At 41.7% G+C, this 24,689-nt stretch overlaps 2 protein-coding genes across 5 annotated transcripts in view; one reads left to right on the forward strand and one right to left on the reverse strand.

Moving 5' to 3' along the window:
• FAM114A1 (family with sequence similarity 114 member A1) overlaps positions 1-7,276 on the reverse strand; it is a 72,168-nt gene extending 64,892 nt beyond the window's left edge. The window contains exons 1-3 of one of the 3 annotated variants that reach the window (XM_048848588.2): positions 6,976-7,276; positions 5,215-5,388; positions 572-921 (exon numbers count right to left, since the gene is read on the reverse strand). In XM_048848588.2, coding sequence (XP_048704545.2) covers positions 572-913 — 342 coding nt within the window. In that variant the 5' untranslated portion in view covers positions 914-921; positions 5,215-5,388; positions 6,976-7,276. The remainder of the gene's footprint in view (positions 1-571; positions 922-5,214; positions 5,389-6,975) is intronic. The other 2 variants (XM_048848587.2, XM_048848589.2) reach the window with 2 other exon arrangements.
• Positions 6,525-24,388, forward strand: LOC125636064 (toll-like receptor 1). Of its 2 annotated transcripts, none has more exons than XM_075127972.1 (2): positions 6,525-6,592; positions 21,820-24,388. In XM_075127972.1, exon 2 carries the CDS (start codon positions 21,887-21,889, stop codon positions 23,861-23,863), a length of 1,977 nt encoding a protein of 658 aa, XP_074984073.1. In that variant the 5' UTR covers positions 6,525-6,592; positions 21,820-21,886; the 3' UTR covers positions 23,864-24,388. The 2 variants fall into 2 exon arrangements, with proteins under 2 accessions (XP_074984073.1, XP_048704547.2); XM_048848590.2 differs by lacking the exon at positions 6,525-6,592 and adding an exon at positions 18,009-18,082.
• The last annotated feature ends 301 nt before the right edge of the window (positions 24,389-24,689 follow it).

The following is a 24,689-nucleotide window of genomic DNA, read 5'->3' on the forward strand; positions in this document are numbered from 1 at the left end:
AGGGACGTGACCGTTCCCCTCTATTCGACATTGGTGAGGCCTCATCTGGAGTACTGTGTCCAGTTTTGGGCCCCACACTTCAAGAAGGATGTGGATAAATTGGAGAGAGTCCAGCGAAGGGCAACAAAAATGATTAGGGGTCTGGAACACATGAGGAGAGGCTGAGGGAACTGGGATTGTTTAGTCTGCAGAAGAGAAGAATGAGGGGGGATTTGATAGCTGCTTTTAACTACCTGAAAGGTGGATCCAAAGAGGATGGATCTAGCCTATTCTCAGTGATAGCAGATGACAGGACAAGGAGTAATGGTCTCAAGTTGCAGTGGGGGAAGATTTAGGTTGGATATTAGGAAAAACTTTTTCACTAGGAGGGTGGTGAAACACTGGAATGCGTTACCTAGGGAGGTGGTGGAATCCCCTTCCTTAGAAGTTTTTAAGGTCGGGCTTGACAAAGCCCTGGCTGGGATGATTTAGTTGGGAACTGGTCCTGCTCTGGGCAGGGAGTTGGACTAGATGACCTCCAGAGGTCCCTTCCAACTCTGATATTCTATGATTCTATTCTATGATTACTTACTGGACTGCTTTGTTCATTCGGTGTCACTTCTGATCCAGGTTCAGGATCAAGGCTCACAGACTCACTGCAGTCAGTAGGTATGTTTTCAGTCACCTCTCCACTGGAAGGCTGATTTGCAATTACTTCTGCAGTCAAAGGATTTTCATTGATAACCATGTCCCCTTCTTGTTCATTACTAGTATTATGAGAAACTTGTCTCTGTTCATCTTGGAAAGATCCATGCAAGATCCCAGCTGTTTCACTGTGTTCTGCTGCATCATTAGACAACACATCACTGCTAAGCATTGCCATTACTTCAGGTTTTCCTTCAACGGGTATTGCATCACTTGCACCATCAGACATTTTTATTTCTGCTTAAAAAAAGCAAAGAAATTAGTATATTTATATTAGCTAATCAAAGTAATTTCAAATCCCATAAACTCTTAAATGACACAAGGCACTGAAATATATAGCTTTCCTCGCCATCCACAGCATGCTAATAATGATACAGAAGACTACAGAAGTTTGCGTTGTAAATTTGCAGTGTTTCATCTACAGAAATCATCAGGGTCCATTTGGGAAGGCTAGTTATAGCCCTTGATCTTGTAGGAACTCCCACTGATGTCAATGAGAGACTCAGGTGGCGACCAAGGAGAGGACCTAGAATCCATGTAAGTAACACTGATTGCTTCATCTAAAGAAATCTTGCAGATTTAAAACCCTACATAGATTTGCCCCAGACTTTTTCTTTTCTTCACATTATAGACTAATAGACTCTAAGGCCAGATGAACCATCATGATCATCTAGTCTGACCTCTTGCACATTGCCGGCCAAAAAACCTCACCCACACTCCTGTAGTAGGTCCATAGCCTCTGGCTGAGTTACTGAAATTCTCTTTGCTTGTTTAGCATTGGCTTCCGCTAGGTCCCGCCCATTATCTCACCAATGCAAGTGCAAGAAGAGCAGCCTCTCTGTAACCCTTGACATCTGGAACAATGTTTCTAGTATCCGTCCTACATGCCATTCATACTCTAATCTCATGTGAAAACTGAATTTTTCTTTTCTACAGCCATTTTTTAAACTTTGAATCAGAACTGCATTATTTAACTCTGTAAAGCATTTTCAAGTACTATTTGTATGAAAACTATTGTAAAACATGCATTCTGATGTATAAAATTGTGCTGTTCAATAGCTGTGGGGGTGCACGCAGTCCATTCTTAAAAGTGTATTTTGTGACTCTTCCAGCTCTAGCAAATCCCACTTACAGTGGGTCTGATTCTGATTTCACTTGTACTGATGAAAACTAGGAGTAACTCTACTGAAGTCAATGGGCTGATTCCAGCTCTTGTGGCCCCTTTACACTGTATGGTGTAAAGGGACCATGCAGTGGGCCCTGGGGGAAATTTCTCTGAAAAGTCATCAGTTGAGCCCTAAAGCCCCCCACAGGAGCATACTGTGGGCAGACCTGGGCCAGAGACTTCCCAGACAGGTCTGGTTGGCTAACCTGGGTAATGCTGGGTAAAAGCAGACACTGGGGCTGCTCTGTAACTTATACTGGGGACTGCTCTGGTTCCCAAAGTAGCCTGGAGTCCAAGAGACAAAAAGATGGTATAAAGCCATCTTTGCGTGATATTCTTCCTGGACTGCACCTTCTCTGCCACACCTTCTGATCCCATCTCATTGAGCCTCTCAGAATCAGGCATAATAAGCGTAAGCATCTGATGCACACAGAAAAATTGAGGGGAAAGCATTTAAAGAAAAACTGAGAAACTATTCAGAACTTAGAGCAGGATATATGAGAGAGAGTATAGATGCATTTATTAAAACTCAGCTCTTTATTAATTACCTACAGCCACAGGTGACATGACGTGACAGTTCAGAAGTCTGTTTTACATGCAAGGCTGCTGAGAACACAACAGGGGAGAGAGCACTGGAAAATAATTAATAGATTTTAAGGACAGATGGGAATATTCTGATCATCCAGTCTGACTGTATGTATAACTCAGTCCAGAAAACTTCACCCAGTAATTTTGGTAGTGAAGGGAGCTGTTCTTCTTTACTACATAACTGAACACTATTGAAATGTAGCAGTTTGTAATACCATCAGTTGCTGCAGAGAATTTACCTGAATGTAAGTCTTGGAAGACTAATGAAGGAGAACTGCTTTTCAGATATACTGGGCTTGATTCTTCTCTCATACCAGTTTTACACAAATGTAGGATCTTTAACTCCCATGGAGTTACTTCAGATTTACAACAGTGAGTTATGAATATGAATATATGAATACATACCTATCAAGTGTACAGTTTTAGTAGGTACATTCCTCATTTTAGACCCAAATGTACTTCTGTCCCAGACAAATATGGTGCTCTCTCATGTTTTTAATGATTGTTTTTTCATTTGACATTTCTAATACCAGTAATTAAACTGATAGAAAATTTTACATGCAATAAATAAGCGAGCCCCCCATTCAAGCTTTTTCTGGTATATGAAGTTGGTTATATAATTTAGGAATGTAATTCATTTTAACTGTTGGTAATTCACACTTCGGGTTTTGGCTACTTGAGTTCTATATAGATATATTTGTAATGATTAAGACTATACAAAGAATCTGATTGATATGATTTAAGCAGAACTGGCTGGATTCTGATCTTGCTTACACTCATGTAAATTAGGAGTAGCTTAACTGAAGAGTTAAACTGGTAGAAAAAGAGAGAGGAGAGTTATTCCCTATATATCTGAAATTAAAACTTTTTCCTTCACTTTTCAGTTAATTCTTGTTAATGTTAGCTCATTTTCAGTCCTTTATAGTCTAATAGGAAATAGCAACATTTGAAGTTAAAATCATGTGATGATTGTAAATTAATGAAATTGCATGTATGCAAAAAAAAAAAAAATGTAGATAGATTGGAGTCTGATCCTAAGCTCTAAGCAGCTTGAAAGATCACATCCTGAGAAGTACAGAGGACATCATACAAGTGGTTCCATTCTTCTCTCTCCAAAAGGCCCCAGAGAGTGTTTTGGGGGGAATTGTTCATTTGTCCTGAAGGATCTCATGTCAGAGCTACCACAGAGATTTATTTTCATTTGTCCCAAAGAGGTGAATGTAAGGCCATTGGGGGGGAGAGAGGATTTGGGCTGCAGTGCCATTGGCATGCAGTGGACATACAGGCTCTGGGTTTCATTTTCATCAGTCCCAGATAACATAGTTTCCAGAGCCTGGCCACCAAATTAAGAATTGGATCAGAGGGTCCTGTCAGAAGCTTAATCTGAATGAAACAGCGGTGATGTTAGTGCATTGGGTTGGGAGAGAACTGGAGGGAAGGTCAGGGCATGGTTTCAGCAGGCATTCGCTACTGAGATGACTTCTCCATGATTTGTTCAAGATCATTGCTATTTGAATGGTGTTTTGGGGCTCCTTGTTTGCTCCTAGAATTCCAAGTGGTTTTAGTAGGTCTCTGTTCTGTAATTCACATCTCCAGATGGTTGGGCAGAGCCCAGGTTTGTTGTTTTTTACTGAGGGTGCAGTATGCTTGTTTGAGGGCAGGATTGTCATTTTTTGTTATACATTTAAATAGTATTTATTTTTCCCACTTCCCCTCACTGAATTACTTTCCTCCTCCAATTGTGCTCGTGCTGAAAAAAACAACTGGTATAGTTGTTTTCAGTAGCACTTTACTTGCTGTGTAATGCAGCTTTTAACTCACACTTCTTACTTAAAAGAGAGTAACATGGGTGACAATTAACATTTCTGACCATGGTTCTTTGTAAACAGAGAAAGTTATCAATTCCTGAATCTGGTCTCTCTGACTCATCCAGAAAAGATTACGGCCGTGTACACATTAGACCTCTTCTTAAAATTTCACATTATTCCTTCCACAGGTGGAGCAATAGAGAGTGCGGGGGCAGAGTGACTAGCAGCATTTTAATGGCCATGACATCTACTCCTGGTCTGAAAAGGAACTACACAAGAGTTAGGATGGAAATTTAAAAAAACCAAACCATCCCATGTAGAGAAGTCCTATGAATGCTGTGTAGATTGTATAATGAAAATCCACAAGGGGAAAGGAGTGACTGTTCAGCAATTACTGCAGCTGAGGAAAGAGTGGCAATGGCAGAGTCTAAAGGGTGTACTGTACAGGGATCACAGTTATCTATTGGTTGAGCACCAACAGTATGCCTGCCACTGCACATGGAAGACACAATCCCTGTTCCCAGGAGCTTTTAGTCTTCACCTTGAATGGTCGCTTAGGGTATGTCTATACTGCAATTAAACACCCATGGCTGGCCTGTGTCAGCTGATTCAGGCTTGCAGGACTCAGGCTAAGGGGCTGTTTAATTGTGATGTATACATTTGGGGGGACATTCCCCCATCGCAAGGTCTCTGAACCTCAATGTCTATTCTGCAATTAAACAGCCCCATGAGCCAAAGCCCCATGAGCCCAAGTCAGCTGGCACAGACCAGCCATTAGTTTTTAATTGCAATATAGACATACACTTAGAATGTGCATTAATTATTTACGCTACACAATCTGTTCCACCTTATATTCAGCTGTGACACTCTGAGAACCTTTTCCAGACCTGAAGAAGAGCTCTGTGTAGCTCAAAGCTTGTCACTTTCACCAGCAGAACTTGGTGCAATAAAAGATAATACCTCACCCACCTTGTTTCTTGAAAATGGTGTGGTTCTTTAAAGTTTGTATTCAAAGCTGCAGCCACAGCAATACTGGAGGTGAGAATTCAAATCCTGTTCAGTAAATTTAGGAGTTTGAACTGTATTGTTTATCCAATTTTCAATGTTGCATCCTTGAGGCAGGGACTGAGTCTTCCTCTGTGTCTGTACAGTTCCATGGATACCATTGACAGTACATGAACAATAAAAGTCACAGTTAAATAACAAGCACTTGGTGACATTTTAATTATTTGTTTATATTGTAATTTACTTATCTTTGGAAAACGCATTTACAACTCACACTGTTGCAAATTTATCACAGTGTTAGCAATGTTTGCCATTATGAGTATGGCAAATACCACAAATACTGAAGTACAGATACATTCTGTCTAGGTTTTAATGGTGCTCACTGGCTGATGATTCTGGTGGCATTACATGAAGAGAAATAGTTTGTTTCTAGTTAAAAGGACAGATTCTATCCAGAGATATTTGCACACAACTTCCATTGAATTCAGTGGAATTATGTGCATGTATATCCTGATTGCACAATTTAGCACTAATAGCTTCATTATGGGCCTAATCTAGCAAAGATTTATATACACTTGTAAATTTGACTGATACATACATACATAAGACTTTACAGGATTGGATCCTATATTTGGAAACTCACTCAAGTTCATCCTAAGTGCAGCTGGTCAGTTAAACCCCTTCCCCAATGAGCTAGGTAGGTATACAGCATTCTACCAGACAGGGGCTAAAAATAGTTTGCAGAAAGAAAGGAAACAAAAAGAGCAATGAAAATCCCTGTTTCAACCCAGCATAATGTGTAATTCAGGTGGTCATGCATATGATCTTACAAAAAAGTAGCCTACATTCACATTAAAAAGCAATTGAATCAGTTAGCTCCTCTGTATCTAAACCAAGTACATGGAACTATATTCTTCTGTAGGTTTCAAGGAAGACTCAGGACCATGTTTACACATGCTGCAAACAGACATTTCTGTTGATGTTAGTGGAGCTGCATCCACTTATACCAGTTTGAAATCCGGTGTAAAGTTAGGAAAAGCGACACGAAGCTGTAAGAAAACAAAGATAGTTCCGCACTTGAGTGCATTCCAAATGCTAGGTCTCCTGTTGTCTTGCAGCTGCTGTCACCCTGAAGGCAACACCAGACTTTGAAAAGAACACTGCAATACCAGCAGCAAGTAGTTTAGAAGTTCACTTTTGGGATTAGCTTGCCCCCTGCTGGTTTCCAGTTTTACGCGCATAGTTCAGATTTCCTCAAAAGCAAAGCTGAAAGCACAACTGCAGAGCGGCCTTTCAAAATAAATCTCTGCGCACTGACGCCGGGTATTTTGCAAATGGTCAGGTCAGGGCATGTTTTTAAGCGGCAGCTGTTTCCCCTTTGGTTAGGGTCCTTAATTAATTGTACGCTTGACGCTGATGGGGTTCTGGAGAACCCCAGGGAAATACCGGCTGCAGGGGAGAAGTGGTGGAAAGATATTCGGGGGCGAGGGGGCAGCTCCCATTTCAGTGCAAAGCGCCACGAAGCCGGGAAAGCAGCCCGCTGGAAGGTGCTATTATTAACCCCGCGCCCGGCTCTCAGGGCACGAAGCAGGAGCGGCAAGAACTCCGGGCCGCTGAAGGCCGGAGGGAGCGAGTTTCCCTCGGGGCAGGGAAAGTTTCTTTGAAATCTCTCTGGAAGACAGCCTCAGAAGTGGGGGAAGAAGGGGAAATCGCTTAGTTCCTTACCGCTTCGCAGCTGAGCTGTGCCTGAGCCGACGCGCCCCCAGCTCCTTCCGCGTCCCCGCCGCGCCACGTCGGCAGGCTCTGGGACAGGGCGGAGGAGGAGGAAGAGGAGGAAGCCGGGCAGCTGCTGGCCGGCGGAGGGAGGGCTCTTGCCTCGCCTCGCCTCGCAGTCGCGCTGGAGCGGCTGCCCAGTGCAAAAGGCTCGCTCGAGCTTTCCAAGCTTCGCTCGGGCCAGCGCAGCCCCGCGGGCTGGAGAGGACGGCGTGGCTCGCAGCTGCTGGAGTGGGGACGGCTCGAGCCCGGGGCGCGTCGCCTCGCGCACAGCGACGCCCCTCGGGGTGCTCCTTCCCCCCCCGGGCTTTAAGCTTCTCCGAGCTGAAATCAGTCCTTTGTATTCGAACAGCCCTTAAAAGAAGCAACCCGCCACGACCCTCTGTTTGTTTGGCCTTGATACCTTTTGTGCAATTGCCTCAGGGATTCCCCTCCCCTCCCCCGGTCTTTCTTCTCTGTCTCTAATGCTGACCCATAGACTGAGGGAGATTATTAAGCGATGGATGCTGAGATTTTCCAAGCGGCTCCTTGTAATGGGAATTGGGCACCCAAATCCTGGAGGCAGCTTTGAAAACCTCAGCCTGGATCGATCGCTGCTTGCCCTTCTGGCGGGTGGTGTAGACAAGCCCTGTTGCGACTTAAATGGAGGAACGTTGGAGGAGCTGTTACCCTGCTATCCCAATGCATTGGAATTACTGTGATCTCATTTGATCACTTTCACGATTTACCAGCTCTCTTTTTTGTAAGGTTTATTTCTATAACTTTAGGCACCTAAAAAACCAGAACTCATTCCTTTCATGAGAAGAGGACTGTCCCCTTTGGGGTAGTCATTTCAAAGTGATTAGCCTCTGAGGAGGAAGGGTAGCTGTAGTGAGCCTTTTTATCTAAAAGGAAGGAGTCACAACCTAAACTCTGCACATAAGGGCAGTGTAGCAGCAGGTGAGAAGATGAAATGGAGAGAAAGGTGAAGGGGGGGGGAGGGTTAGCTGGGATTCATTGGCAGAAGTGGTCCAAGGGAGAGTGGTGAGACTTATGAGCAGAAATGCAGGTATAGGTAATGATAATTTATGTCAGGGTTTTGTTACATAACAATATAAAATTTAAGGCCCAAAGATTTCCCCTCAGATATGTGCATTCAGCTTCTATTGATTTTAACTAGTGTTATAGGCTTGTTGTAACTCAGAGGAAAAAGCAAAGGCTTGAACTGAGTAGGACTCGGGCTAACACAGTTCTCCTTGTTAAAACAAATGGATTTATCACAGTGCATATTTCTTCTACTTTGAGAAATGTACCAAAATGTAAAAATAAATAAATAGCCTTAACAAGCTGTTTTTCATACCTGTCATTATGTTTTAATATTATTGCTGGCACCAGATGTTACATGACAGGACTGTGTAGGTCATGGTATGGCACCAAAAATGTAATGTGTATCGATGCCCCTCTCCAACAGGGCCGAATGTATACTTGCCAATATTTTCAATTATTCTTATCTATATTTTTGTTTGTGGTAGCACCTCTAAGCCCCAGTTAATTATTAAATTCCTTGTAGAAAATTGAAATCAAATTGAGGAGGAGAAATGTGTGGAAGCCTTGTAGAGCTGGCGACACAATGGAGTTATGACAGAATAGGAGCTGGGAAACAGCTTCTGTCAGACCCTTGTGTTTAGTGATTAATTCTCATATTTTTCTGAGGCAGTGATGACACCCTCATACAGTATCAGCTGTACACCACTGGACAAATTACACAATATTAGCTAAATGCATCATCTTTCAGTATCAAAGAAAATTGGTAGATTTCAATTTCTTGCTTTTTGTTTCTGCTTTTTCTGATCCTTCAGTGAAATAAATGTGACTACCTATGTGCATAAAGTTAAGTATGTTGAGTACTTGCAGGAGTATTTGCAGTATAATACATGAGTATTTGCAAGGCCGGGAGCCCTAGTTATTTTTTTTCAATCTCTGCATTGAGTGAACCAGGATGTTAAAAAAAATTCAGAATTGTTCATACTAATTTCCAGGAAGTTACTGTTCACTTTGGGTACCAATAATGTTGTGAAACAAGTTCTGCATCATCTTTTGACTAAGAGAAAGTTGATTGCAGGCTCTTGCCAAACAACTTGTGGTTCTTGTCTCCTTATTTCTCCACTTTCTTCCTCATTTTATTGTAGGGCAGGACTCTTCAGTTTCATTCTATGGAAAGTTAGTGTGTAGATTCATCAGAGCTTTTTGCCACTTTTGTTCTTCCTCTGCTGGAGAAAAGGAAAAATAGTTACTCTTGTGTAGTGTTGCTATAGGAGCATAAGGAAATACGTTACGATTCATTAAGGAATTTTACGAACAGAAAAGTATCTCAGTACCCCCAAATACGTTGTGGTGCTCATAGAAGCACCATTAAAACCAAACAACTTTTCAATAAATTTATTAAGGAAAATACTCTGAAGTTCCCATTTTAAGGTAGGTGAGACCAGAATAAATATTGAGTAAATATATTTCCAGGGCATTTTAATAAGGATAGAAAAATCAGTGCAGACCAATGATTATTACCAACATATTTTATATGTTTTTATTGATTTTTGACATATAGTATATATTGACAATTAAATCTTGAAAAATACGGAGGCTTGTCCTCTGCGTTGTAGTGGATTTGGTGGAATTTAAAAAAAACCACTTTTTTGACATGAGCTGAAGAGGATAAGTGAAGCTCAGTAACTGGAGATCTATTTTACTCTTGATGGATGGTGGAGTTTCGGACTGACAAGGAAGCTAGTCTTAGAGTGCTAGTTTTACAAACTCTGTAGAAGCCTGTGCGTGGATCAGAAACGTACAAACAAACATATAAAGTTTTTAGCTAGGATGAAGTGAGCTGTGGCTCACGAAAGCTCATGCTCAAATAAATTGGTTAGTCTCTAAGGTGCCACAAGTACTCCTTTTCTTATTGGAAATGAATAAGCCAATGATATATGTCCTGCTGTTAAGTGTAACGATTTATTTTCTTAAGCATAGAGATTTCTTTAACTGAATTTATTTTTCTGTAGTTATGGTTTTAAATTTTGTTTTTGCATTTCTCATGTTAGTTGATAAAAATACAGTAGTTAATTCCACTTATTGTTTCTTATGAATTAGTGCAATGCTGAAATGTCTGGGTTGCAAACAATGCATAGGAATATTTAGTTCTTTCAAAAATAGTTCACACAGAAAATTAACTGTAAACAGAAAGTCATGGAAACATTTCTTTTGTTCTCAGTTTAATAAAAGTTTGTTCTAAATCTAAATTTGGGGCCAGATTTGACCTGAGTGTCTCTTTAATGTGCACTTTATGGTTTCTAGGAATGGTACTTGCTCTTTAAGAAATGAATGAATTCAATGCTGCAAAATTTAAAAAAAAATGTTGAGAAGGTACTGGGTGCAAGAGGTGCATTAGTGCTGCTGCTGCCCTCAGTGGGACATAACAAGGTAGTTCTGGTTTGGGAGGACATACCCTCCCTACTCATGCTCCAGCAAATGGTTGCACCTATGAATGAGCATGGTGAAGTATAATGGTTAACAGTGCATTAGCACTCATGAGAATGTGCTTGTTTCACTTTTCTAATTTATACTTTTATTTACAATATGTTAATCAGATAATATATAGGTATGAGTACTGAATTCAAACAGTGTCAATGGCCAGCCAGTTTGGCCTTATAATCACAGGGCTACTTCACCATAACTGCTCTGATATATGACCGTCCCCTTCAGATTAAATAAAGTGTATTATGCACCATGTTCACTAGGGCAATAGACATTTTATAACAAGACTTTTGGATGTTGCCTGCCTCCTGAAGTTCATCAGAGAGCACAGTCTTTACAGATGGCCATAATTGCCATGACAGAGGATAGATGTTGATGTGGTTTGGATATAGCTGGTTCCTAGGCCATTTAGGCCTTGTCTACACTATGAAATTAGGTCGAATTTATAGAAATCAGTTCTGTAGAAAGCGTTCTTATACAGTCGACCGTGTGTGTCCCCACACAAATGCTCTAAGTGCATGTAGTCGGCAGAGTGTGTCCACAGTACCGAGGCAAGCATCGACTTCCGGAGCATTGCACTGTGGGTAGCTATCCCACAGTTCCCGCAGTCTCCGCGGCCCATTTGAATTCTGGGTAGAAATCCCAGTGCCTGATGGAGCTAACACATTGTCGCGGGTGGTTCTGGGTACATATCGTCAGGCCCCCCTTCCCTCCCTCCCTCTGGGAAAGCAAGGGCAGACAATCATTTTGTGCCTTTTTTCTTCGGTTACCTGTGCAGACGCCATACCGCGGCAAGCATGGAGCCTGCTCAGCTAACCGTCACCGTATGTCTTCTGGCTGCTGGCAGACGTGATACTGCATTGCTACACAGCAGCAGTTTATTGCCTTTTGGCAGCAGACAGTGCAGTATGACTGGTAGCCATCGTCGACGTAGTCCAGGATGCTCTTTTAACTGACCTCAATGAGGTCAGGGGAACCTGGGCAAACATGGGAGTGACTCAGCCAGGTCATTTCCCTTTTAAGTTTCATTTCATGGCGATTCAGTCTTACTGGCAGTGTCTTTTAATCTGCAGCCAGCAGAAGACGATGGCCAGCAGTCATACTGCACCGTCTTCTGCCGAGCACCCAGGAGATGACGATGGCTAGCGGTTGTACTGCACAGTCTGCTGCCAGCAAGATGTATAAAGATAGATGAAGTGGCTCAAAACAAGAAATAGACCAGATTTATTTTGTATTCATTTTCTCCTCCCTCCCTCCCTTTGTGAAATCAATGGCCTGCTAAACCCAGTTTTGAGTTCTATCCTTGAGGTTTTGAGTTCTATCCTTGAGGGAGCCATTCTGTTTCTCACAAAGCCACCCCCTTTGTTGATTTTAATTCCCTGTAAGCCATGTCGTCAGTCGCCCCTCCCTCCATCAGAGCAATGGCAGACAATCGTTCCGCGCCTTTTTTCTGTGCAGACGCCATACCACGGCAAGCATGGAGCCCGCTCAGATCACTTAGGCAATTAGGAGCACATTAAACACCACACGCATTATCCAGCAGTATATGCAGCAACAGAACCTGGCAAAGCGAAACCGGGCGAGTAGGCGACGTCACCGCGATGACGAGAGTGATGAGGACATGGACACAGACTTCTCTCAAATCATGGGCCCTGGCAATGTGGGCATCATGGTGCTAATGGGGCAGGTCCATGTGGTGGAACGCCGATTCTGGGCTCGAGAAACAAGCACAGACTGGTGGGACCACATAGTGTTGCAGGTCTGGGACAATTCCCAGTGGCTGTGAAACTTTCACATATGTAAGGGCACTTTCATGGAACATTGTGACTTGCTTTCCCCTGCCCTGAGGCACAAGAATACCAAGATGAGAGCAGCCCTCACAGTTGAGAAGCGAGTGGCAATAGCCCTGTGGAAGCTTGCAACTCCATATGCTGGAGCAAATTAGTTTGATCCTCCAGCAGCCTCAGCATTGAATTCTGTCTCCTCTCATCACGCTGCCGCCACTTTTCAGCTTCAGCCCTCTCTTCAGCCCGCCACTTACTCTCTTTAGCCTGCCACCTCTCCTCCCGGTCATTTTGTGCTTTCCTGCACTCTGGCATTGTCTGCCTCCACGCATTCGTCTGTGCTCTATCAACGTGGGAGGACAGCATGAGCTCAGAGAACATTTCATCGCGAGTGCGTTTTTTTCACCTTCTAATCTTTGCTAGCCTCTGGGAAGGAGAAGATCCTGTGATCCTTGAAACACATGCAGCTGGTGGAGGAAAAAAAAGGGACAGTGGTATTTAAAAAGACACATTTTATAGAACAATGGGTGCAGTCTTTCATGGTAAACCTTGCTGTTAACATTACATACATAGCACATGTGCTTTCGTTCCAAGGTCGCATTTTGCCTCCCCCCACTGTGTGCCTAGCCCCTCATCCCTCCCAGTGGCTAACAGCGGGGAACATTTCTGTTCAGCTACAGGCAAACAGCCCAGCAGGAATGGGCACCTCTGAATGTCCCCTTAAGAAAAGCACCCTATTTCAACCAGGTGACCATGAATGATATCACTCTCCTGAGGATAACACAGAGAGATGAAGAACGGATGTTGTTTGAACGCCAGCAAACATACACTGCAATGCGTTGTTCTACAACGATTCCCGAGTACGTGCTACTAGCCTGGAGTGGTAAAGTGTCCAACCATGGTGGACAGAATAAGGCTGCCCTCCCCAGAAACCTTTTGCAAAGGCTTTGGGAGTACATCCAGGAGAGCCATGAATGCCAGGGCAAATTAATCATTAAACACGCTTGCTTTTAAACCATGTATACTATTTTAAAAGGTACATTCACCAGAGGTCCCTTCTCCACCTGGCGGGTCCGGGAGGCAGCCCTGGGTGGGTTCGGGAGGGTACTGGCTCCAGGTCCAGGGTGAGAAACAGTTCCCAGCTGTCGGGAAAACTGGTTTCTCTGCTTGCTTGTTGTGAGCTATCTACAACCTCATCATCATCATCTTTCTCGTCCCCAAAACCTTCTTCCGTGTTGCCTCCATCTCCATTGAAGGAGTCAAACAACACAGCTGGGGTAGTGGTGGCTGAACCCCCTAAAATGGCATGCAGCTCATCATAGAAGCAGCATGTTTAGGGCTCTGATCCGGAGCGGCCGTTTGCCTCTTTGGTTTTCTGGTAGGCTTGCCTCAGCTCCTTAAGTTTCATGCAGCACTGCTTCGGGTCCCTGTTATGACTTCTGTCCTTCATGCCCTGGGAGATTTTGCAAATGTTTTGGCATTTTGAAAACTGGAACGGAGTTCTGATAGCATGGATTCCTCTCCCCATACAGCGATCAGATCCCGTACCTCCCGTTCGGTCCATGCTGGAGCTCTTTTGTGATTCTGGGACTCCATCATGGTCACCTCTGCTGATGAGCTCTGCATGGTCACCTGCAGCTCGCCACACTGATCAAACAGGAAATTGAAATTCAAAAGTTTGCAGGCCTTTTCCTGTCTACCTGGCCAGTGCATCTGAGTTGAGAGTGCTGTACAGAGCGGTCACAATGGAGCACTCTGGGATAGCTCCCGGAGGCCAATACCGTCTAATTGTGTCCACAGTACCTCAAATTCTACCCGGCAAGGCCAATTTCAGTGCTAATCTCCTTGTCAGGTGTGGAGTAAGGAAATCGATTTTAAGAGCCCTTTAAGTCGAAAAAAAGGGCTTCGTCATGTGGACAGGTGCAGGGTTAAATTGATTTAATGCTGCTAAATTCAACCTTAACTCCTAGTGTAGACCAAGGCTGAGAGTTGCGCAGACGATACACAACACTGTGAATTTTTTTTGGAGCATGATGTAAACATTTTTGCTTCTTTCATTTTTGTATATTTTGACTGCTCAGCTTTTTGAAGTACATTGGCACAACAGAGGAGGACAGGGAGTTACCATAGTGCTTGTCCATATTATGTTGTGTTTTCGCCTGTTTTATCTTTCTCCTCCTTTTCCTGACACCAGGTGTCAAGGCAGATTCCCTACTCTGACACTTCGAGAGCAGAAGGTGGGGGCCCGCAAGGATTTAAAAAAATTAATACTTGCCACTTTGGGCTTGTATTAAATCCTGAAGGTTACAGCTTTTCTCTGACCTTGGCTTGGTAAATGCTTCCACCACCCAAGTGAAAAACTGCCTCTTGCAAATCCTGGAAAAACTCACTTGGGAAGTTTTCCCTGAAGCCTCTCGGCTTTGCCACCCCTCCCTCGGGGAAGCCGAGAAAGAAAACAAACAAAAAGGAAACCCAGCTGTTGCCACCAGCTAATTGAAAAACATATGCACAGACCTTTTAAGACACAAAACCAATTAGGTTCTTAAAAAAGGTAAATTTTATTAAAACAAAAACAAAAAAATACCATATGTCATAAATATAAAGGGAAGGGTAAACCCCTTTGAAATCCCTCCTGGCCAGGGGAAAGCTCCTCTCACCTGTAAAGGGTTAAGAAGCTAAAGGTAACCTCGCTGGCACCTGACCAAAATGACCAATGAGGAGACAAGATATTTTCAAAAGCTGGGAGGAGGGAGAGAAACAAAGGGTCTGTGGGTCTGTCTATATGCTGTTTCTGCCGGGGATAGACCAGGAATGGAGTCTTAGAACTTTTAGTAAGTAATCTAGCTAGGTATGTGTTAGATTATGATTTCTTTAAATGGATGAGAAAAGAATTGTGCTGAATAGAATAACTATTTCTGTCTGTGTATCTTTTTTGTAACTTAAGGTTTTGCCTAGAGGGGTTTTCTATGTTTTGAATCTAATTACCCTGTAAGGTATCTACCATCCTGATTTTACAGGGTGGATTTCTTTATTTCTATTTACTTCTATTTCTATTAAAAGTCTTCTTGTAAGAAAACTGAATGCTTTTTCATTGTTCTCAGATCCAAGGGTTTGGGTCTGTGGTCACCTATGCAAATTGGTGAGGCTTTTTATCCAACATTTCCCAGGAAAGGGGGGGTGCAAGTGTTGGGAGGATTGTTCATTGTTCTTAAGATCCAAGGGTCTGGGTCTGTAGTCACCTAGGCAAATTGGTGAGGCTTTTTACCAAACCTTGTCCAGAAAGTGGGGTGCAAGGTTTTGGGAAGTATTTTGGGGGGAAAGAGGTGTCCAAACAGCTCTTCCCCAGTAACCAGTATTTGTTTGGTGGTGGTAGTGGCCAATCCAAGGACAAAGGGTGGAATATTTTGTACCTTGGGGAAGTTTTGACCTAAGCTGGTAAAGATAAGCTTAGGAGGTTTTTCATGCAGGTCCCCACATCTGTACCCTAGCGTTCAGAGTGGGGAAGGAACCTTGACACCATACATCGGGAACTTGGGCTTTTGCTAGATTTTAAAAGAGCAATTCCAAAAATTAAGCACCCAAAATAGCTTTTTGGGGGGTTCAGCTTAAAGGTTACAAGCAAACAAAAGCATCTGGGGTTAGCACAGAGGAGTCCACAAGCCTTACAGAAAATAAAAGAAATAAACCTAATCGTGTCTATCTAAACATTCCCTGTCCCAATGAATCCTTCTAGGTATGGATGATGAATTTTCATACCTGGTCCAAACGTTACACAGCTTTCCAGCTGCCCCGTCTCTTCAGCCCATAGAGAACAACAGAGAGACAAAGGGAAAGCTTTTTCCCATTTTAAAAAGTTCTAGCCTTCCTATTGGTTCTTTTGGTCAGGGGTCCACTCCATTTTCTTTGCCTGAGGGACTTTTTCACCCTTTACAGGTAAAGCAAGCAGCCACCAAGAGGGACTTTATAGCTAACTGGCTGGCTGGGTGTCCATAAAAGGTAGCTCTCTCCTTTCATTTATCAAACCAGGCTTGACTTAAATTTCAGAAATAAAACATGACATGACTGATGTTTAAGACAAAACCAGCCACTTTTAAGGTTGTTTCTTTGACTTCCTGGGCTATACCAATGTTGCATCATGAGTCATTATGTCAGGTCATTGTCTTGTGGCACCCTAAACTAGAAGGATGTGGAAAAATCTCAGTGATTTCAGTGGGATGACTTACTAAGTAAGTGCTAGTCTATATGAGTTAGGGTGGTAGATCTAGTCTCTGAATTAGATCTCAAGGAAAGTAAAGTTCTCAGGGACTGTTTTTGATGGTGTTATGGAATTTTTAAAATTAAGATATCACAAATCATCAAGTGGCACCGTCTTACAAGTCATAGTCTTACAGGTTTTTGTTGTTGGTTTTAGCATGCAAGAAGTGTATAATCTTTGAAGAAAAGCTGTGTTATTATGTAATCCATGCCTGATGGGAATGGTGATCTGTCCCCCTGCAGTGGCACCTAGACCACTTAACAATTAATGAGTCTGCTACAGCCTTAATTAAAAGGCAGGTGGCTTTTACCTCACATGACAAAGGATCATGCATTTAGCTCCAGAGATCCCAGGTTCAATCCTGCTTGCTGACAAATCCTGGTTGTCAGAGTTACAATTAGTTTTGCCATATAGGTTCTCCGTGGGAGCTGTGAAAAACAGCATGAGAGTTTGTTCTTTGCCTTAATCTCTCCAACAGAGTCAATTTCTTGCGTAGAGTTGCTTCGCTGGAACTGGGCATGTGAGCTTGTGCTTAGGTTTCAGAAAGATGGGTTTTCTTGTGTGCTGTTTGTGACCACCTCTGTTCACGGACTGTTGTGTATCATGTAAATAAACCAATTATACTTAGAATCTACACAGACTCCATGTCATTGATTATTCCTCCAATAAGAAGCTGACTTGCAGGGCCTCAGCATCTGCTACCACTTGACAGAGGGGTGACAATATAATAATAGGCCTATTTTTGTCTTGACTTCAATGTAGCTAGCACTGTTGCCTTTAAAGTAAAAGAGATCTATCATTCTCCCTTTCAGACCAATATGCAATTTAAATGGGACATAGTTACAAAAAATACTTTTAGAAACCATTTTATGACAGGTTTCAGAGTAGCAACCGTGTTAGTCTGTATTCGCAAAAAGAAAAGGAGTACTTGTGGCACCTTAGAGACTAACACATTTATTTGAGCATGAGCTTTCGTGAGCTACAGCTCACTTCATCGGATGCATTCAGTGGCAGGAACTTACAAACTATTTCAACTTAAACTATTTCAACTAAAATGACAAAATGCTCAAAACCAGAATTAGAATCATGCTTTTTGACTTAGATTATTATTTAGTTGCAGGAGAAGATATTTGGGTGTCAATGTAAAACTTGCTCAACAGAAGAAATATTTAATTTATTTTAAAACAAATTCAGTAGAAAGGGAAAGCAATTGATGGATCAGCTGAAATGAGGATTAAGGAATTTATCCTATTTAGGCTATTGCAAAGCATGAAACCATGCAGTTCAATAACATAATTAAATGAGCAAAAAGTTATATCAATAATGTCTGGAAAAATATAAATTTGTGGAAAAAATGTGTAATTTCATGAGAAGTCAGTAGATGGCACAAACAACTTTTGGAAGGTTTGAGTGTTGTTAAATGTTGTTATCCAAATGAGCTGTTTTACAGGAAGTTTGCTTTTTGTCTTTTCCTGTATAATTTTTCTGCTTATTTGCGCAGCAAGACTTCCTGGTAAGAAAGGACTATTAATTTATGTTTGTTTTAAATAGACCTCTGATTAACTTAAAGTGTTGTGTACTCTGCATCTTATTCAGAAAATGAGACGTGTTTTGTAAATCGTTTATGAACTAAAGTTTATTATTTGCTTTCTAGTCTGTGTGTGAGTGACTAGCATAACCTCATCTGAGTTCAGTAAATTCAGTGAAAGAAATTATAGCAATATAAACACCTTTATACTGGTATCACTGTGTCTACCTGAGAGCTTTGCACCGATTCAACTAAATCCATTTTTGTGCATGTGTGTGTTTTCAGGATTGGAGACAAAGCAACAATATATTTTACCTGTATCAATTATATATTTTTACATCAGGTTTGTGTCTTATAATGGTATCTTACAAAATATATGGCCATGCTTAAATGACTTTTCAATATATTCCATATATTTTGTGTGTTAATAGAGAGTTCTAACCTTAAATATTTAAAATGTATTTCAATTATGACAAGAATCCATGATTTCAGGAGTGCCTGGAGTTCAAGTGTGGAGAAAACAACAGTTTGCAGCGTTGTGCCCGTGTTGGTCCCAGGATATGAGCAAGACAAGTATCAGAGTGGTAGCTGTGTTAGTCTGTATCCACAAAAACAATGAGGAGTCCGGTGGCACCTTAAAGACTAACAGATTTATTTGGGCATAAGCTTTCATGGGTAAAAAACCCACTTCTTCTCCATGCATCTGAAGAAGTGAGGTTTTTACCCACGAACGCTTATGCCCAAATAAATCTGTTAGTCTTTAAGGTGCCACTGGACTCCTTGTTGTTGTTGAGCAAGATAAGGTGGATGAGGTAATATCTTTTATGGGACCAACTTCTGTTGGTGAAAGAGACAAGCTTTTGAGCTCTGTGGTTTGGAGCTTGAAAGCTTGTCTCTTTCAGAAAACAGTAGCAAAGTTTGCTTTTAGTTTCTCTCTGCCTGCATTCTGCTGGGTTTAGCTAGCTGCCTGCCTGCTGTCAGCTGTGTCAGTCACCAGTTTTCCTCGCTGTGCAGTTGTTAGCCTGTCAATCATATTTCTCTGATCCACTCACCCGCTGTGCCAGGTTTACACCTGTTTTAGAGTCTGATCCTGGGAGGGGCTGATCAGGTGCTGCCTAAGCTCAGAGTGAGAAATGAACACGTGACAAGAAGTGAGCTCCCAACATCTATGTTTTGATCTTAGTAGCTCAGATTTTGACCCTTTGTCAAATGAACATTTATTTCATACTAAGTGCAACAATTTTGGATTAAATAATAGTTGGAAATTTTGCCTAAGAACACAAATAAAATTGAATATATTCTGATTTTGAACACCACACTTTCCCTAACCAAAATACTAAACAAAGCCAAGAACTGGTAAGCTTTATTGGCCTCACAGGCTCTTTCTGGAAGAACTCTACCAAAACCTGTCTCATGTCTCTGGTGGAGGGAAGGCGGAGGGCTTTTCTTTGCCACCACACTTGGCAAGTTCCTTGCTGAATTTACACCTGTAATATATATATATATATGGTGAGCATGACTGTCTGGGAGGGCACTGACTGCAATTCCATTGTAGAAGACTTCAACCACAACAATCTGTAGTTAACATTGGTTTTATTCAATTTACTTTGCGTGGGTGGTGAGTGGTCTTTTGGATGAGACCTTAAAAATCAAGATTTTGTGTGTTCTCCGTGTATAATAAGGATCCTATGGAACTTTAAACACAGTAGGGATTTGCCCATGTGAACTTGGCTTAAATTCCTCACCACTACCACACATATGGGTTGCCTATCTGGCTGCACCTACCAGGTAGGAGGTGATTGCATTTTATTGATGCTCTGCTTATCAAGTTTAAGTGCTTTGGGATCATTCAGAATGAAAATTGCCTTGACCACGGCTCTGTCAAATGTTAGTTCTCAATTAATTATAGACCCTAAAGATCACAGACGTGTTTTAACTCTTATCAATTTCATTGTACTACAGAGCATTCTGACTCGAAAAGAAACTCTGGGCATGACAAAGTGGACAAAGAATGTACGAATGTATATGTAAATAATTTGACTCTAATGATCAACATTCAGGAATAAAGGAGGATTTATTTTAATAAAGCAGCTGGAAAATGTATAGCCTCCTTTCAGCTGGTACTTACCTATAAAACATGGCTGAAATTATGTTGTGGGCAATAAGGGCAGGGAAAGAAAGATGGTAATGTATATTTCAGGGCCTTATTCAGCTGTGCTGCAGCATCTCTTACATGAATGGGGCGGCATTTCACTTAAGGTTTGATCCTGCACAACACAGAAAGAGTGTTGTCCATACAAGCACAAGGTAAGAAGGTTGGGGCAGTGAATGCTGCTTTGCCCAGTCCTGTTGAGCTGTAGTACAGAGTAGCCAAGTTACTCATGCCTAGTAGCTGGAGTAAGTCCTAATATGGGAACAGATAGCTAAGTGTCTCATGCCATGCTGAGGATTGCATTTATACTGCCATTCTCTGCCCAGGCCCAGGTATCCACTGGGGACTACCATGATAAAAGCAAACTAAATTTAACTTGACACCTAAGCCAAAACCTGAACCTAGGTCTCTGGAGGTAAAAATGCTGCACCTCTTAGCCCCAAGATTTCTAATTTGTTTCTCATTCTGGTTCAACATACTTTTTTAAAAAGGTGTTGTAAGTCAATGAGTTGATCCTCTGTTACTTAGTGACCTGCTAAAAATTGTTAACATAAGTAAAGGTTTGGCAAGGAATGTCAGTATGTTACGTCTAATAAAGCAGTGGTTCTCAACCCGGAGTCCGGGGCCCTCTGGGGGTCCTCGAGCAGGCTTCAGGGGTCTGCCAAGCAGGGCTGGCATTAGACTTGCTGGGGCCTGGGGCGCCAAGCCCCACTACCCGGGGCTGAAGCCGAAACCTGAGCAACTTATCTTCTCTGGGCCCACTGTGGCATGGGGCCCCGGGCAATTGCCCTGCTTGCTGCCCCCTAATGCTGGCATAATTATTGTGGCACAGGTGGGCCATGGAGTTTTTATAGCATGTGGGGATCAGAAAGAAAAAGGTTGAGAACCCCTGTAATAAACTATAATTTCAAGGAGGGTTTGTGAGACTGGGAATGGGATAGAGCCTATTCTCCTCTGAGACCTTTCCCCTCCAGCTAGCCTTTTCCCTCCAGCCTAGGGTGACAGTGACAGACAGGTATTGCTTTCTGATAGCTCTTTGACAGGTTATGTGAAATGAATTAGTTGTTGGTCTCAATCCAGTTCCTACTGGACAGAGGTTTATGTGACAAAACTTCTATCTACTGAGATTAATTGATTTCCTTGTTGGCAGCCTCAGGAAAGAACCCAAGGACTGGATGACCACGGAAACTCTTATTCCTAGGGTTAGTCCCTTTAGTTCAACAGTGAGGTGCATTTTGTACGGTCTGGGGAAGCTTGCATTGTCCCTGCTCATGCATAAACAGTAGATTTCAGTCTCCTAAACTATCAGTCGGACACATTTTACAATAATGATATTAATTTTTTAAAAAGGAAGAGTTTAAAAAGTAGTAATTGTGTGTTTTCCCCCTTAAACAGACATGAATGAACATCAATGTGCGTTGCCTCTACTGAATGGCAGAGTGCACTCCATTGCTGTTAAAATCAGTTGGAGAGAAGGACACTCAGCACCTTCCAGAATTAGACCCTAACACTTATATTGGACACTCACTTAGTCATTACTAATAGTGATTTAATGTGAATTCTTTTATAGGATTAGAACCAGTATGGAGAAATGCTGAAGAAGGGCAACGAGCATCTATAAAGAAGAACAAAACAACATGGCAGAAAACAGAAGACCCCTTACAAACTTTCTCCTTTGTAGTTGTGTCTTTATAATAACTCTCTGGAACAATATCAAGCCATCTGATGAAAATGAATTTATTGCAAACTATTCCAGCAGCTCACTAGAAGACCATTCTGATTATGAAACCAAGAGCCTGCTGCTCTCACACACAAAGAGGCTTCAGTTTGCATCAGCAGATAACAGAATAAACCATTCCAGTTGGGATGTGGTACACAATACTTCGGACAGTTTAGTACTGTCAAATATCCCAGAGAATGGAATCAGTGATTTAATACAATTATTGTCAAAATTCAACAAAACCTCAGGATTACAAAATCTTACTCTGAACAATATTACAACGTCCTGGAAAAACTTTATTAGAATTCTTCAGATCGTGTGGCATACATCCATTGAATATTTCAATATCTTCGAGATGAAACTGTTGTCAGATATTAAAAAGCAATCCTTCAACTACACTGGTACTTCCATGAAAGCACTGATAATAACGAATGTTTCTATTGAAGTATTCTATTTTTCACAGGATGACCTATACCGCATATTTTCAGAGATGAACATTACAGCCTTGACGATATCTGATTCGAAGATAATACATATGCTTTGCCCTTCCGAACGAAGTCAATTTCGCTTTTTAAGCTTTTCAAACAATGATTTGACAGATATGGTTTTTCAAGGCTGTAATAAATTAGATCTCCTGGAAACACTTATTCTACAGAGGAATCAATTAAAAAAACTTTCCAAGGTGAGCTCCATGACGAGTAAAATGAAATCACTGAAACACTTGGACATAAGTAGGAACTTGTTGTATTATGATGAGAATGAGAATGAGAACCACTGCCACTGGGTTGGAATGCTAGCTAAACTGAATTTGTCCTCAAACAAATTGACAGACTCAGTTTTTGGATGTTTGCCAATCAGTGTCCAAATACTCGATCTACAAAATAACCAAATCAGAACTGTCTCCAAAGACATTACTGAACTGAAAGCTTTGAAAGAGCTAAACATTGCATTTAACAGGTTAACTGAGCTGCCTGGGTGTAGTCATTTTAGGGGTCTGGAATTACTGAATATAGAAGAGAATTCAGTTCTCACCCCATCATCTGACTTTTTCCACAGCTGTCAAAATATCAGAGCGCTCAGAGGAGGGCACAATCCATTCCAGTGTTCTTGTGAACTACGAGACTTTGTTAATTTGGAAAAAAAATCAGGCGGAAGGTTGGTTGGCTGGCCAGAGTCTTATGTGTGTGAATATCCGGATGGCTTAAAGGGAACCCAGCTAAAGGACTTCCAGTTGTCTGAACTATCTTGCAATACAACTCTCTTGCTTGTTATAGTTCTAGTTGTCACAGTGGTGGTAGTGGTTGTGACATCCTTTCTGTGTATTTATTTTGATATAATGTGGTATTTGAAGATGATGTGGCAGTGGACACAAACAAAACGTCGGGTTTGGAACAGTCATCCCGAAGATCTGCAAAGCATTTTACAGTTTCATGCTTTTATTTCATACAGCGAACGGGATTCCCTCTGGGTGAAGAATCATCTGATCCCAAACCTGGAGAAGGAAGATGGGTCTATACAGATCTGTCTGCATGAGAGGAACTTCATTCCTGGCAAAAGCATCATTGAGAACATTATCAACTGCATTGAGAAAAGCCACAAATCAATCTTTGTTTTGTCTCCCAATTTTGTCCAGAGTGAATGGTGCCACTATGAGCTTTACTTTGCCCATCACAAATTATTTAGTGAAAGTTCCAATAGCTTAATCCTCATTTTACTGGAACCAATCCCGCAGTATCTCATTCCTGCCAGATATCACAAGCTGAAAGCTCTCATGGCAAAGAGAACATACCTGGAGTGGCCAAAGGAGAAAAGCAAGCATGGCCTTTTCTGGGCTAACCTTAAGGCAACTATTAACAGTAACCTGCCAGTGTCCACTGAAATGATTGTGGTGTAGATCGCAAGATAATTTACCAATTCTTGGATTTTATCTGTGTTAATTTTGCTTATAATGCAACTAGATGTGTAAGAAACTCAACTGATTTACTGTGGAATGACACTGTGTTAACCAAATCACTATCTTGCTCATAGTATTTGATTGTGTACCCACAAATACATGTAATACATGTAGAAATTATTATTTCCACTTCTATTAGTGAAATCATTGTGTAAAAAGTGTTCTTATATAGTTTGCCTATTATGAAAGGGCAGGAGAAGAAAATATTCATAATAATTCTACTGTTCTAATTATTTCATATTCAGATGTTCAGGGTGAATTTTTTTCTGGAGCTGTGTTCCCGTTAATACTAGTCATAATTGAAAATAATGGAAATGATGAGTGGGTTGGATGTAATGAAGTTTTGTAGCATCATGCTTTTTAAGGCTGAAATATGTCTACAAATAATTTTGTGCCTGGCATGTTCTGGAGTTATGGTCTTACAGAATTTCTTGCTTGTATTAAATAAAATATAAAAGAAAGTTCTTTCTTAGGACTATCACTGGATTTTTAGTTATGAGGAAATCTTAGCTGTACTAAGTAGTAAGAACATAACATAATGGCCATACTGAGTCAGACCAATGGTCCATCTTGCCCAGTATCCTGTCTTCTGACAGTGGCCAGTACCAGATGCTTCAGAAGGAATGAACAGAATAGAGCAATTATTGAGTGATCCATTCTGTGTCCGCTTCTGGCAGTTTGGGAACACTCAAAGTTTGGGGTTTCATCCCTGACCATCTTGGTCAATAGCCATTAATGGACCCATCCTCCATGAACTTATCTAATT

Source organism: Caretta caretta, chromosome 4 (genome assembly GCF_965140235.1).
Source record: "Caretta caretta isolate rCarCar2 chromosome 4, rCarCar1.hap1, whole genome shotgun sequence".
Classification (NCBI taxonomy): domain Eukaryota; kingdom Metazoa; phylum Chordata; order Testudines; family Cheloniidae; genus Caretta; species Caretta caretta.